General features: G+C 40.8%; 1 protein-coding gene across 1 annotated transcript; it reads right to left on the bottom strand.

Annotated features, from left to right (window-relative positions):
• Window positions 1-2340: 2340 nt before the first annotated feature.
• Window positions 2341-16130, bottom strand: CHMP5 (charged multivesicular body protein 5). Its single transcript, XM_004329230.4, has 8 exons — window positions 15977-16130; window positions 14688-14792; window positions 12991-13037; window positions 11139-11232; window positions 10603-10674; window positions 6949-7057; window positions 5342-5454; window positions 2341-3044 (listed from the first exon to the last, which is right to left on the bottom strand). The coding sequence occupies exons 1-8, from the start codon at window positions 16043-16045 to the stop codon at window positions 2994-2996; spliced, it is 660 nt and encodes a 219-aa protein (XP_004329278.1). The 5' UTR covers window positions 16046-16130; the 3' UTR covers window positions 2341-2993.
• Between the last annotated feature and the right edge of the window lie 99 nt (window positions 16131-16229).

The following is a 16229-nucleotide window of genomic DNA, read 5'->3' on the forward strand; positions in this document are numbered from 1 at the left end:
CCCCTTAGAAAATTTGAGGGATGAACTTCAATAGGCACAAATCTGGTTACAAGCCCACTCCCATAGTGGAAAAGTAAAGGTAGGGCTACTCTAATTGGTATTTTTCCAATAATCACACATTTGGAATTGGGGAGGCAGTTCTCTAAATGAAAGAGAATGCTGTTCTGAAAAGACTAAGCAATAAACCATTACAGAGAGGCAGGGGCCAATAGGCAGCTTTTTAAGCCCTGCTGGAGATGTCAGGGAACCAGGACTTTATGCAAGAAGGGAAAGCAGGTCATTTCTTTGCAAAGGCTATGGGAAGGATGTCCAAGCCAAAGAGAGTTGAAAAGAGAAAAGGAGGGGCTGGATTTGAGAAACACAAAGGGGTTAAAAGCAGGGTTTAATGATTAATTGAATGTGTAGGATGAGGCAAAATGTAGGCATCAAGGACAACTCAAGAGCTTTCTGTTTTGCATGATGGAGGATAATGGTTCCATTAGCTGAGGCAGGGAAAACAGGAGGTTAGGTCTGGGGGAAAGATAATGGTTGTCTTGGCTATTTGAATGTGAAGTGTTTGTGGGCTTCTGGAACATCCAGATTACTCTTAGGCAACGAGTGGATATAAACAGGATTCTGAAACTCAGGGTCAAGACCAGGGATACAAGTATAGACTTAGAAGTCAGCAGTTAAAGCCATGAGAATAGCTGAGATTATTAAATATAAGTGAGCAGAGAAAGAAGTACTGTGGATAAAGGCTGGACTCCTGAGGAACACCAACATTACAGGGTTGGAGAGATGAGAATTTCAGAAAGGAATCTTGGAGGGAATAGTCAGAAGAATAGAAGAACCACGGGATACCATCACAAAAGCCAAGGGAAGAGAGACTGGTAGAATGACTGTTCCCTGGTATCCAGTGTACTAAAGTGGTCTAGCTGGAGCACTAAATATCACCCACTAAAACTGGCAATATATGGGTCACTGATTTAACACTGGCAAGACAAGAAATAAAGCAGGAACGTTGGTTGAGTGTGAAGCTCAGGGTAATGAGCTTAATTTGGATGTTAGATTTTAGGTAGTGGTGGGGCATTTAATTTGGAATACCCAGAACTGAAAAAAAGAGTAAGGAAAGAGGTCTGGGCTAGTTACAGTTATTTTGAGGCATTAGTTCATAGGTAATAGTTAAAATCATGGGTGTGAGTTATCTCAAGGAAAGTATGAAGGGTAAGAAGTTATCCCAGATTGGAACTATAATGGAAGAAATATTAAAAGGGCTGAGTGAGAACTTGTAAGGAAGCAAAGGAAGGTTTCAAGAAGGTAATGATGAATAGTGTAATATTTGCTCCACTGGAAGTCTTCTTCAAGGGTGAGGTTAGTGGGGATGGGAGAGGGTTACATCCATGTCTCATCCTCACCTATAATTAGACAGTGAAGTTTTGAAGACAGGAGCTGTGATTGTTCTTGGTATCCCCTGGGTTGGTATAGAGACTCTACAGGGCTGGTGTTCAATAAATGTTTATTGATCTGCTGACACATGAAAGGCTGGTGCATGTGACACTGTGAGGCAGCCAGTGAGGCTGGCAGAGGGAGGATGGATCATTAAAGACCCTGAAATCTAGCAGGAATTTGGACTTGCTGTAGCACTCCAGGCACTTCCCAAGAAGGGAATAAAGCCCACTTTTTTTTTTTTTTTTTGCCGAGCTGCGCAGCTTGCAGGACCTTAGTTCCCCGACCAGGGATTGAACCCGAGACCATGGCAGTGAAAGTGCCGAGTGCTAACCACTGGACTGCCAGAAAACTCCCAACCCGATTTTTTTTTTTTTTTTTTTTTTGTGGTACTTGGGCCTCTCACCGTTGTGGCCTCTCCCGTTGCGGAGCATAGGCTCCGGACGCGCAGGCTCAGCGGCCATGGCTCACAGGCCCAGCCGCTCCGCGGCATGTGGGATCTTCCCGGACCAGGGCACGAACCCGTGTCCCCTGCATCGGCAGGCGGACTCTCAACCACTGCGCCACCAGGGAAGCCCAACCCCTGATTTTTAATTGTTAATAACCCCTCATATGAGACGTGGCAGTTAACAAAGTACTCAAGACAATCAATTATTCCTCACAAAAGCTTGTGAGAGAAGCATGATTTTACTAGTAAGGAAATAAAAATTTAGAGGTGTGAGTGGGCTACTTAGTAGTTATTAGATGCAGACCCAGGGCCCAAGCCTGGATTGCTCCTTGCTCTTTCCACTATACCACAATGCTGCCAGTTAAATTCGATTTCTGTAGTGGAGTTTTTAGGCTGAGTTGACATTAAAATTATATTAAATTTGGTTTCTGTAGTGGAAGTTTCAGGCTGAGGTAATACTATTAAAATTATATCCTTTTGAAAAATATTTATTGAGTATAAATAAATGTCCTATACATTAAATATCAAGAAATATTCATTATTGATTACAAGTCCACTGTAATACTGAATGAACCACAGAATCAAAATAGCCAGCCATGATACAGTAGTGATAATTCCATTCCAATATTGGACACAGTAATGATTTACTCACAAGACACAACAAAACTCACCAAAAAAGGCCATCACTTTAACCAACCTATAATACCACAAGAGAAAATGGTTTTGAATCATAATATGGACAGTCCCACTAATCTTGTCTTTGTCATCAATTTATCGGGTCAATTTGAGATTGTGGAGATATGCTGTCATAGAACTTAAAGATTCCCATTTCCTTGGTTTTATCTCAAAATTATTATTAAGGAATGAAGTTATACATACCCAATGCTAACTTTAAGTAAGTTAGTCTTTCATAAGAGAAAAGGAATAAAAATCTAGTATGAAGAAAGCTTCCTTCAAGCAATAAGTCTCTTAACGGAAAAAAAATGAAAGCAATGTAGTTAACTTTTCTTCCAAAGAAAGGAAAGAAACCTAAATCTGTTATGGCAAACTTGGAAAGATAAATATTTCCTAGTCCCAGAATATGTGTTTATTTTACATGATGTACTTGAATGATGCAAGTCTACGAAGCAGGGATCTGTGGCAATCCGAATTCATCCACCAAGACTCCATCCTGTGAAAAGGAAGAAATGTTTAGTGCCACTATTTTCCAACTGATAAAAAAAGAAAAAGATTACAAATGTTTAGTAGTCAAAACTCATTTCTAAGTGTTTAATCAATGAAAAAAATCCCACTGATGAGAACAAGCTGTTTTATGAAAGGTAAAGGGGGAAGTGATAAACCAGGAAAAGAAGTGGAAGAGATCAAAAGGGATGACTCCTTGCAGAGTAAGGGAAGAGTACAGAAAGAAAGAGAAACCTAAGAGTAAACCTAGAAAGGGGAAAAGGGGACTGGGAATGTCCAGGAGTGAAGGCAGAGGAGAGAGTGCTTGTCTCCAGATTCCCACTTTCACTCTGATCCCAAAGTGAACCAATACCTTTTGTAGCCTCATCAATCCTTTTATTTATTTATCTTTAAAAGTTTATTTACTTAATTTATTTAGTTTTGGCTGCATTGGGTCTTTGTTGCTGCATGCAGGCTTTTCTCTAGTTGCGGAGAGCGGGGGCTACTCTTCGTTGCGGTGCGTGGGCTTCTCATTGTAGTGGCTTTTCTTGTTATGGAGCATGGGCTCTAGGCACACGGGCTTCAGTAGTTGTGGCTCGTGGGCTCCAGAGCACAGGCTCAGTAGTTGTGGCGCACGGGCTTAGCTGTTCCGCAGCATGTGGCATCTTCCCGGACCAGGGCTCAAACCTGTGTCCCCTGCATTGGCAGGCGGATTCCTAACCACTGTACCACCAGGGAAGCCCGCCTCATCAATCCTTGAAAGAGCGGTGCCCTGGGACAGGCAGTCACTTCCATATCACACTTTACTACAAACTTATAGGCACTGACACCACTATCAATTCAGAAACCATACCTCAACAGCACATTCAAGTCAGGAATCTGTGACCTTCTAAAAGTGGAAATAACACACATCCCTCAGGGACCTGTTACCAAGGATGTGAAAAGATGGGCTATGGTAGTGTTAATAAAAATGATTTTAGGTATGCTGAGAAAAAGCAACCTATGCACCTGGTGCCTTGAAGTGGTGAGGGTGGCCTGTGTAGTAGAGAAAGGTAAGACGACCCCAGGCTCAAGTAAGCGGGGGGGAGGGGTAAGGTAGGGGAACACACACATTCGTCAAAACCATTTATAAGGGGGACTTCCCTGGTGGCACGGTGGTTAGGACTCCTCAGTCCCAATGCAAGGGGCTTAGGTTTGATCCCTGGTCTGGGAACTAGATCCCACATGCATGCTGCAACTAAGAGTTTGCATGCCACAACTAAGGAGCTGGCGAGCCGCAACTAAGGAGCCCACTTGTTGTAACCAAGACCCAATGCAACCAAATAAATAAATATTAAAAAAAAAAATTCAGTTATAAGGGACCTGAGAAATTACCTACTTTCCCACCTTTTTGTTCCCCACATTGCACAGGTAGGAAAAACATGAGGTTCAGAAAGAAGATATGAACTTCTAATTTGCTCAAAGTCACACAGTGAATAAAGGCAGAGCTGAGACTGGCTCCCACTCTAGGATTCTGTCAACTATACTGTGCACCTCGATGTGCACGTTGGGAGTAGGTAAACACCAGGACTGTAAATGGCCAGTGGCAATAGAAAAAATGACATGTGATACCAGAATCTCAGATGGGGTAAACAGGATTTTATAAGCAGCAAAATTGTATCTATTTATAATGACAAGCATGTAGATTTGAACAGGGCTTTAAGTTCGCAAAGTCCTTTTACATACAAGATCTAATTTGATCTCCATAACAATTATGTGAGATAGTTACAGTTATCTGCATTTTATAGATGCAAGGAACAGAAAAGTTCAAAACAGCTAAGTGAGTTGCCAAGGTCTCACAGTTAGTGGTGTCAATCTCAGGCTTACACCCATATATCCTGATTCTTTTTCCTTGTTGAAGTAGAATCTTTCTACATTGTTTTATACTTAAATTATGAATCCCTAGTTCAAAAAAAAAATCCACCCTATTATTGATCACCTTGTCTGGAGTGGACCTTTATTTTATGCTGCCACCCCGCATGGTTCATGCATATGTTGCTGCTGCTTTCCCAGGAAATGTCTAAAACCCAATAGCACCCAGTCCAAGCTCACAAAAGTGATTATGTATACTATACAAATTGTCATTGAATAAAACCATCCCTGGGCCTCAGTGACACTATTTATGTAGCCTATCCACAATCCAATGTGGGAAAACTGGGCTTTCAAGGGTTCCCAAAATAATGACAGTCTTTCCTTGTTCTTACTTAAGAATACCTTTTAGATTCCCAGACCATTTTGCATAGAAAATAAAACAGAAAAAGCTTTCACCTTATTCTTTGTGTCAGTGGGAACACCTTCTGGAATTGCAGGTGCAGATGCTGCTTCATCCAAATAAGAACTGTCTTCATCAGCCAGAAGCTCATCGCCCAGTGCATCCAACTCTGAGATTGAAATAGTCAATATTTCAATAAAATGTAAGCAAGAAAACTGGCAGCTAATGTTAAGAAAGTTGGCCAAATTATTTGCAATAAGATGAAAACTTAAGAAACAAAGAGAAGGGATTATTAATTTCTATTTTGAAAATAAAAGATGGCCATTGTAAGAAATTTTCAAGGGAACTGGTGTGGTAAAAATCCATGAAAAATTAAAATAAAACAAACAAACAAAACCATTCCCCACAGGTTTATAAGGCCCAGTCTTCATGAGAAGACTCTATAGTTATCGGTTGGCCAATTCAAATTAGAAAATCCTGATGATAACAAATGTAAAAAATCCTCTCCCATTTATTGATGAACTTGAAAGGAGGCATGAGATTGTTGTATAGTGAGTGACCATTGCACGAGATCAGGCTTTAAAAATAAGTCTATGGCAAAGTGAGTTGGAAGTGACCGGGGAAATGGCAACAGCAGGTAGAGACTCATCAGAGGAAACTTAAGATGAGAAATAAGAAAACAAAGAAATAAACAGGGGAAAAAAGGTTCTAGGCAAAACAGAACATGGAGAGAAAGAAGTAGTAATGGGATAGGGGAATCATGCAACAGAAAATCCAGTGTGGGGTGGTCCTGCCATCTACCCAGTTGCTCATGCTAGAAATTGACAAACACCTCTGACACCTCCCTCTCTCTCCACACCCAATCAATCATTAGGTCTTGTCCATTCAACCTCCTAAAATTTCTTCAATATGTCCACTTATCTCTGTTTTTGCTACCACCACCATAGTCTCAGCCACCACAATTTCTTAAATGGACTACAGGAATAGTTTCTAAACAACTCTCTGTGAGGCCACTTAACAACCCCTTCCATTTTGTCTTGCTACCCTCTGCTCATCCTTCAGGTGCAATGCCTGTCACTGACTCCCAAATAGGTTAGATTCACTGGCTATGTGCTCCTATGGTACCCCATACTTCTCCTTCCCAACAGTTTGTGCTCTTATAATTAATGAATTACTTGAAACAAGCAGTTTCTTACCCCTGCTAGAGGAGAAGCTTCATAAATGCAGGGATTGTGTTTGTTTTCTTCAAGGCTGAATCCCCAGCATCTAATACAGTGCCTGGCATATAGCAGATGCACACTAAGTATTTGCCAACTACTGTTTCTTGATCTGCTTCACTGTTCTGAGGGAGAGGACTCCAGCAGGAAAATAAAGAGAAAAAAAATCAAAAGGAAAATGGCAGGGAATGGCAGTGTTTGGATACCAAGCACCAGGTCAGCAGAGGACTTTGCCTAGACATTCCTTCAGAGCTTGTCCATCCCAGAGTTGGTGGGGTATGCAAATCTGATATGGCTGCCTCTTAAGCTCTTTGCCCAGAGACTATACCATAAACTCTCAGGGAACTATTGCAGAAATTTTCTCTAACATTTGGGAGAAAAGGTCCCAGGCAGTCGCTCCTCTCAGATGCTAAAACTACATATACAGTGCTTTTCCTATAACTTACCTGCTTCTAGGTCATCTTCATCTAATTCTGGGGTGCCGTAACTACGACTCAGTGCTTCTTGGATTTCATTTGCATCTTCCATCATATCCTCTAGCTGGTCTTGTAGATCCTACAAAAATATATGACAGGATTTTTATTCATTTCTTACCATTTTTCTCTAACTACCACCTGTCCCTATTCTCTCTCCTGAATCTCAGAAACGAGCAATGGCCCACATAATCTTCCTATTTTGGGTGGTAAAATGTAAACTTCAAAATAAAGAATAGAATTGGTAATCTTGCATTTGAATTTAAGGTGCTTCACGGAAATCCAAACTTCTACTGTAAGAATACATGCCCAATTAGCTCTCTCATTACAGAAAGTTTTTGAAACATCAAATCAAGCAACAGTTACACTATCAAAATTTTTCTAGTTAATAGAGAAGAGGTAATTGAGACAAGCAAATTACTCTTCTTGAGTCAGCCAAAAACTGACTACGCTGTACAGGGAAAGGAAGCAGTAGCGGAAACAACTGGGTAGTACAAAAGAGTTGTTCTGGGCCCACCCCGGATGGGGAAACAGAAATGTAATCAGGATAGGCTTGATACCTGAGACCAGGCTGGTGAAAAAAACTGATTGAGGGCATAAATCTTCTGGGAATTATCTATTTGTACTTAACTAGGAGACTATTACAAGACCAGGAAGAATGTAAAACCAAGCTGAGAAGTACTATAGCATAATAAAGGGCAGTTAGTATAATGGTTAGAAGAGCAGATTCTGGAGTCAGACATATCTAAGCTAAAATTTGGCCATTACTCAATGAAAAGTAATGTCTCTTAGCCTTTATTTCCTCATCTGTAAGATGGGATTATTAATAGTCATTCTTCATAGGGTTATAATAAGGATTTATTGCAATAATATATGTCATAATATGTGTCAAACACTAAGCACTTAATACTATATATCTTCTACTCTGTTAAGGATGTACAAAACAATATGTTTTTCATATACTGAAAATTCCACATAGAGGGGAATGGACTAGTGTTGATAACACAGAGGGTCCAAATTAGCACGACTTATCCTTCAGGATTTCTAGAGCAATGCAAAACACTTAAAAACTCCTTCCTGGCCCCCAGATTAGGTTTGTTTTTCCATATAAAGGATATAAAATAAAGCGGAGAAAAACATTTCTTTAAAAAGAAAATGCTTTGCTTTTCTGCATTTCCAAGGGCCAAACTATTGTACATATGTAACAGTCTGCTATACAGAGAAGCACTGGCTGAAACAATACTTAAAATAGAGTGAAAATAACATAAACTAATCAAGTTGAACTTATATTATGCTTTTACGTGTCAAGACAAGTCTGCCAAAATCATTTATGGATAGGATTCCTAGCAATAGACTCTAGGATAGACACAGAAAAGAAAAAAATCATCACAAAGAATTAGCAGGTTCAGTTCTGGAAAAACAAACAAAATCAATACAAAACAAATATAAGCACTACACTTGATGTGCAGAAACTGGGAAACAAAAAAGACAGAAACAGGGGAACATACATACATAGAGGAAAATTTTCTGAATGAGTACTATAAAACAGTGAAAATGTTTTACAAGTAAAGGATTTTAGGAAAACAAATGGAATTCAAAATACCTAGACCAGCCAAAGACACATACCCATACACATCAAAAAAGTTACAACGAAAGGGGCTTTCCACCTGTCATGCAAGCAAATCTATGAGGTGACAGGAGAAGGATAATTAGATGGGGAGAGAGCCAGACAACCATAGGTCAAAGACGAAGAAACATACAAAAAACCGCAAAGATCAAAATTTCTATTTTGTTCATTAAATAGCACTAATTAAAACACAAGGAACCCAAAAAGCAGAAAATAAGATTCAGTTTCATTTTATTTTATTATCAAATAATAATATACAAATAAGACACGCATAGTCAGAACATTTTTCTCAGTGAAATCTCCTGGAAGATATCACTAAGCCTAAATTCTTGTAAGCAGAGACTGGTGTGGAGGATTAGAAAGAGGGTCCTGAGAAGTATAAGGAGGGGTGCTGGAAAAGAGCAAGATGGGAGGAATGCCTTCATTTACTAAAGACCAGAACTACCCTACCAGAGAATATGTCTGCAGAAGCCGTAAAATGCTAGGGACATAGTAAATATTCCACCAACAAATAATGCTCCAATTGGGCAGAACTGTTTTATCTCCATGAATGGCCTCTAGTTCATTTGTTCATCAATCATTAGATACTTTCTAAGCACCAACTATGGACAGGCATTGTTTGGGGCACTGGGGATACAACAGTGAACAAAACTGAGTCCATGCCCTCTTAGAAAGAGACATTCTACTCCGGGGGTTAGAACTATCACATACGCAGAAAGGAAGGCTTTTCCTCAGGCCAGTCACTACTCCTTCTGCTAACCCTGTTTGCCATCTGCGCTGTTCAACTGAGAGAGGCAAGAGGAGCCAAACTCTTAGGGCTCAGTGCCCCAGCCAAAACATGATCTCAAAAAGAAATGCTAATTTTAAGGACCTAATGACATTATTATTAAAAATCTAGGGACTTCCATGGTGGGCCAGTGGGTAAGACTCTGTGCTCCCAGTGCAGGGGGCCACGGTTCGATCCCTGGTCAGGGAACTAGATCCCATCTGCCGCAACTAAGAGTCCGCATGCTGCAACTAAGAGTTCGCATGCACAACTAAGAAGCCCGTATGCAACAACTAAGAAGCCCGAATGCCACAGTGAAGATCCCGCGTGCCGCAACTAAGACCCAGTGCAGCCAAAAAAAAAAAAAAAAAAAAACTAAAGAAATGGGGGTAGGGGATCAAGAGGCACAAACTACTACGTATAAAATACATAAGCTACAAGGATATATTGTACAACAAGGAATACAGTCAATATTTTATAATAATTATAAATGGAATATAACCTTTAAAAAAAAGATGACTCAAGTTCTGGGGATCTAAAGTACATCATGGTGGCTATATTTAACAATATTTGCAAGTTGCTAGGAAAGTAAACCTTAAATATTCTCACCACAAAAAAATAGTAATTATGTGAGGTTATGAAGGTGTTAACTAACTTTATAGTGGTAACCACTTCACTATATATATATATGTATCAAATCATCATGTTGTATACCTTCAACTTACACAATGTTATATGTCAAGTGTATCTCAATAAAACTGGGGGAAAAAAATATAAAGAGAATTACTAGAAGAGGGAACCAATTCTACACCAGGAACTGTGCTAAGCACTTTATGTATATGTCCTCATTTTACACTCGGGACAATCCTGCGAGATGAGCAGCAACATCACTACTTTACAATTGAGGCAACTGACTAAAAGTCATTAAGTGAGTTAGAAGTAAAAGGAAACTGGGTGCTTATTCACTGCGTGCTTATTATGTGCCAGGCATTGTGCGTTTAGATACATCAGCTCATTTATTTCATTCTAATTATAATTGTATGTGGTATTAGGATCCTTAGGTTAACAATGAGGAAAGTGAGACCTTTGGAACCCTTTCCCAAAGTTACTCTATTAGTAAATGGCAGAACCCAAGATTCAATCCCTCTCCTGTGCTCTTCCCATCACATACACAATCATTTTGATTCTTTCAGAAACAAGTGTATATTCTTGGAGAATCCAGTACACATCTCACCTCAATCTGGTCGATTTTCACTTGCTTGTATGCTTTCTTCATTTCCTTTACACCCAGTTTCATAGCATCAACCTAAAAAAAGGAAAGAAAAAACACCATGTCTTAAGAAGCCGTGTTGGTTAAACTGTCTTTTAAAAACCATGGGAAAAGAGCACAGAGTACAAAAATAAAATAAAATAAAACAAAAATAAAATAAGGGCTTCCCTCGTGGCGCAGTGGTTGAGAATCTGCCTGCTAATGCAGGGGACACGGGTTCGAGCCCTGGTCTGGGAAGATCCCACATGCTGCGGAGCAACTGGGCCCGTGAGCCACAACTACCGAGCCTGCGCGTCTGGAGCCTGTGCTCCGCAACAAGAGAGGCCGCGACAGTGAGAGGCCCGTGCACCACGATGAAGAGTGGCCCTCGCTCACCGCAACTGGAGAAAGCCCTTGCACAGAAACGAGGACCCAACACAGCCAAAAATAAATAAATAAATAAATAAAATTTTAAAAAGATAAAATAAAATAAAACCATGGCAACGGTGTTTTGAGAGTACCGTGGTCTTGGTGTCCTTCAATGACTGGATGGTGTAATTGGCTTGTTCCATGTTAAATGACTGTTGGGCAAGATTGTCCCGCTGCTGCTCATACCTTTTTAGAGTCAATTGAGAAGGATAAATGTGAGCCAGATAGAAATCCTCATGAAGAAAGTATCTCTAACACAAAATAAGAGAATTTTCTTAAAAACAATAACAACAAATGTTAAAAAATTAAATATACAGAAAAATTGGGAAAAACAATTTAATCAATCTAACACAAATATCATTTGATGTCCCTCCAGTCTTTTTCCTTTGTATATATTTTAGTTACAACACTATTTTCCACTTAACATTATTATTATTACTGCTGCTTTCCACGTTGCTAAGGAGTCTTAATACATGTTTTTATAATGTTTTAGATTATTTCCTACGTTAAATTCCCAGAAATGGAATTCTTGGGGGAAAGGGCAAGACTGTTTTTAAGGCTCTTCATACATATAGTGAAACTGTTTTTCCAGTAGACTGAACTCCTTGAGGACAGGTATGTTATTTTATTAATCTCGTATCCACAAATAGGTAATCTATCCAACCTAATATAATGCCTGACACTCCATGTTTTTTTAAAATAAAGCTTTATATCAACTTATAATACTGCCTCAAAGACTTATATCCCTATAGCCCTTATACAGTATTTCGAAACCATCTAACCATCCAACCAGAAGAAAAATGGTCAACGATGCAGGCAAATGGTGGTGGAACATTATTACCCCGTTAAAAAGTATGTTTGCAAAGAATATTTAGAAGGACAAAAATACTCATGATATAACATTAAGTGGAAAAGGATAACCTATATACATGCCATTTGTTATCTTCTAAAAATTATATGCACACATACCATGTATGCACAAGCAGAGAAAGAAACTGTAAAAATAGCATTTTAAAGGTGGTTATTTCTGCTAGTAGGAATCTAGGTAGATTTCCTTTTCTTCTACTCATGTTTATGTACTTGCCAAGTTTCTACAATGAATAATATCCTTTTATTAAAAAAAAACGTTACCTAAAAATTGCAATGCTACCAATTAGAGAGGTAACAGTTTTATCACACTCTCTCACCACTCTAGGCATCATAATTTATTTTTCCAATTCTGTCTAATCTAAAAGGAGTAAGATGGTGTCTGATGTCTTATAAAAAGTTAGTTTATAAATAGGAATAGAGATATCAACAATTTTTCTGGTTCTTTATTAGCTGATTACATCTGACCTCTATAAACCCTGCAGAGGCTCTCAACAGCTCACAAGGGTAAGTACCAAAGATACTCTTGGGCTTCTGCTCAAACACTGGGACACAGTCACCTAAAACAAATTAAGGACCGTTAAATCTTCTGATGGGAGGGAACAAATATTCAAGATTCCCAATTTTACAGACAAACAAAAATTTAAAAGGCACACTCTAATTAAATAAATGGGACAATCAAACTCTATAGATCTGGGCAGTCCAATACAGAAGCCACTAGCCACACATGGCTACTTAAATTGTTAAAATTAAATAAAATTAAAACTTGAGTTCCTTAGTCACATTAGCTACATTTCAAGTGCTCAATAGCCACACATGGCTAATAGCTACTGTACTGAAGAGCAGAGATACAAAACACCTCCCATCAAAGCAAAAAGTTCTATTTAAATGGACAGTGCTGCAACAGATGTTGCTGAACATGCAGGGGGAGAAAAACCCAGCTAACTGTATGTGTAAATGAAATTTGCAATTAACTCAAGAATACTTATAAAGTGGTATGAAAACCTAAAGGAATGGAAGACCATTTCCCTTTTGGTTAAACCTGCTAGAGGAAAGGAGGTTATGCTTATAACTTACATCCGCTTTTGCTTTAAAACCCGCAAGGCTTTCTGCTTGACCATATTCTAGGGAGAAAAACAGATTTTAATGAAAAGAAGTAGAAAATATACATACGGTAAAAAAAAAAATCTCCTATATCCCCACATACCTCTACTTCCTCTCATCTTCAAAGTAGTAGACACAGTGACTCCTGGATTGTTCACCTCCCAAGCAGGCTTTAAGCCCCAGCTTGTCTCAGTCTTGGCATCCCACATCTCAGTGTACTGAAGTACATTTCCTTTTCCTAGTGCATATTATCTCTACTCCCAGCCCCAAGAGGGCCGATTTTGTATATCTAGGTGCCTTAGGGAGATTCCCAATTTGGACAGTCTGCTATCCACTCAAACTCAGCATGCTCAAACTCCTCAGCCTGCTCTTACCTTGGAAATGACTAATAATGGCCCCGCCAGTCTCTCACTTCTCTAGGCTGAAAACTGTTACACCAACCTTACCTTTCCTCTCTCTATTGTGTCTTCATGCACTGCTATCTTAGATTTTCAGAACTCACTTTTTTTTTTTTTTTTTTTGCGGTACGCGGGCCTGTCACTGCTGTGGCCTCTCCCGTTGCGGAGCACAGGCTCCGGGCGCGCAGGCTCAGCAGCCATGGCTCACGGGCCCAGCCGCTCTGCGGCATGTGGGATCCTCCCGGACCGGGTCACGAACCCGTGTCCCCTGCATCTGCAGGCGGACTCTCAACCACTGTGCCACCAGGGAAGCCCCAGAACTCACTTTTAAATTGATTCCTCTCATGTCATTCTCATGACTACCACCATGGTTTAGGCTTTCATCTCAAGTCTAGGTGGGCATTCCTGCCTCTGTTCGCTCTTCATGCCAAGCCATCTAACTAAGATGGCAGAGAAAATCCTCCTGTCACTTCCATTTCTATACTGTTTCATAAATCATTTTATTTGTCTCCTCCAATGAAGAAGGAAAAGCAGGTATTACTACTTCACAGATGATAATAATACCTAACATTTACTGAATGTGTCTATGTACTAGACACAGTGCTATGTAGGTCACATGAATTACCTCATTTAATCTCACACTTTAAAGTAGATATCATCCCCATTTTATAAATGGGCAAACTGAGGTTCAGTGATGCTAAGTAACTTGCTCTAGCTTGAATGTCTAATAAGTTACAGGGATGGGAAAAAAGAAGACAGTTCTACATTCACAGTCCATGCACTTAAATATACAACTCTATGTTTCTACCTAACAGAAGAGAAAAATAAAAAATTAACTGACTTTATAAAGGTCACAGCTAGTAGGTAGTGATGATATTATTAATAGAACACTGGTACTTTTTTCCCAATATGCCACTCCTTAACCAGTCTATTATACTTACCTAACCTGACTAGCCTGGCAACTCATTATTCCTGAGCAGGCCCAGCTCTCCAGGTAGAATATAGCACCTTCTCAGTAGAATATGCTAATTCCCATGTACATTCTTCTGGACATGTAACCAGCATCTTCTCGCCACCAGGTCAAATCCTAGCCCTCCTCTCATATATGGCTGCAAACTCTCCTCCCTGAAGGATACACCCTCACGTATGTTTTCTTATTAGACTGTGAGCATCTCTTCTGTATCTCTCACCAGCCCTTACCACCAGGCCCTACTTCCACAGGTGCTCAAGTTAGGCTGTCACAGTACCTTCTTCAGGTGCTGCCTACCTTACCTTTGCAGGACCCTCTCTCATCTTCTTGATCTGATCCTTATACTTCACTAGTTCAGCATCCAGCCGAGAAATCTTCTTGTCAATAGATTCTGCCCTGCTGTCCACCTTGAGGGGAAAAACATCAAAGGCAGTAGTAGTTATTGCAATACATTTACATGAAAAGTGGCAGGAGAGGAATGAATATAGAGGAAGAAAGGACAAATAAAGAAGAGGGACTTCCCTGGTGGCGCAGTGGTTAAGATTCTGCCTGACAATACAGGGATCACAGGTTCAATCCCTGGTCTGGGAAGATCCCACATGCCGCGGAGCAACTAAGCCCATGCGCCACAACTACTGAGCCTGCATGCCACAACTGCTGAAGCCCGTGCACCTAGAGCCAGTGCTCTGCAACAAGAGAAGCCACCGAAATGAGAAGCCTGCGCATGGCAATGAAGAGTAGTCCCCGCTCGCTGCAACTAGAGAAAGCCCACGTGCAGCAACGAAGACCCAATGCAGCCCAAAATAAATAAATAAAATTAATTAATTTTTTTAAAAAAAGAAGAGCATATGGTGAAAGGTGGAAAACAGTGATTCCTAACTGTTGGCGGTGGGGAGATTCTCAGCCAGAAACACTGGAGAGCTTTTATAAACTATACTCCACCCCCTAAATTCTAATATTCCAGGGTCGCTCTCAAGTGTGCTTGAGCAGAAAAAGAATTTGAGAATCACTGGGCTTAGTTGAGATTCCCCTAGAATCAGAGGCTTGTCAGGCTGAGGGCTCAAGCAGGAGGTGTGTGAAATGGGTTAGTGCCCAGTGGACCCCGGCTAGGGCTTAGATCTAATGCTATTCGCTTGGATATAAGGTGGTAGCTTAATGTCAGGGGTCAGAGTTCTGAAGTTTTGTTACTGAGATCCAGGATTGGGGTACAGATATGTTGAACTAGAATATCAAGCCGAGGGTCCTGACGTGAGAGAGGGATGAGGGATGGAAGAGGAGTTAGGGGTCAGGCTGGACGAGGTGGGAAAGCTGTGTGGGCCTATGGCTGGTAGGAGTGAGGAGGTAAGGAAACAGCGAGTGGACGCGGCACGGGCACCAGAAGGGGTGGGGCGCAAGAAGGGCGAGACAGTGATGGGTTAGGGGTCCCTGGTTTGTGGAGTCAGCAATGACTTGGGTAACAGGAAAGAAAGTGGGGTGGAGAGAGCTGAGATGCAATAGGTCCGGGACCCAGGAGTAGGCGCCGAAGCCGGGGGTGGGTGGGGTTGGGGGTGTCAGGGTCCCTGAGCCTAGTTATGCGTGTCTAAGTGCCCACCGTGCCAATGCAGTCAGTCAAGCTGGGAGGCGGAGCCTTGGGTTTCGCTTTCCCGAAGAATCGGTTCATCTTGAGCGGCCGCGAAGACAACCCAAACACTGGAGCAAAACCAGAAACGGAAGCAGAATCACCTCCGCCTCCGCCTTGACTTCCGGCCCTCCATGCGCAAGCGCAATGTGCCTATTGGCGTTTACCGATCCTTTTTCCGGATTTTCAGCTCGGTCTTCCGGGGAAGAACTGCAGGAGGTTGGAG

Source organism: Tursiops truncatus, chromosome 6, assembly GCF_011762595.2.
Source record: "Tursiops truncatus isolate mTurTru1 chromosome 6, mTurTru1.mat.Y, whole genome shotgun sequence".
Lineage (NCBI taxonomy): Eukaryota > Metazoa > Chordata > Mammalia > Artiodactyla > Delphinidae > Tursiops > Tursiops truncatus.

Bases quoted from the DNA above. Each gene is read 5' to 3' on its own strand.
- CHMP5 (XM_004329230.4), bottom strand. From the start codon at position 16,045: ATGAACCGATTCTTCGGGAAAGCGAAACCCAAGGCTCCGCCTCCCAGC. The intron at 10,675-11,138 runs GTACTCTCAAAA...TCCTTTTTTTAG, and splicing joins TGAAGGACACCAAGACCACG to GTTGATGCTATGAAACTGGG. The intron at 5,455-6,948 runs GTAAGTTATAGG...TTTCAATCTCAG, and splicing joins TGAAGATGACCTAGAAGCAG to AGTTGGATGCACTGGGCGAT.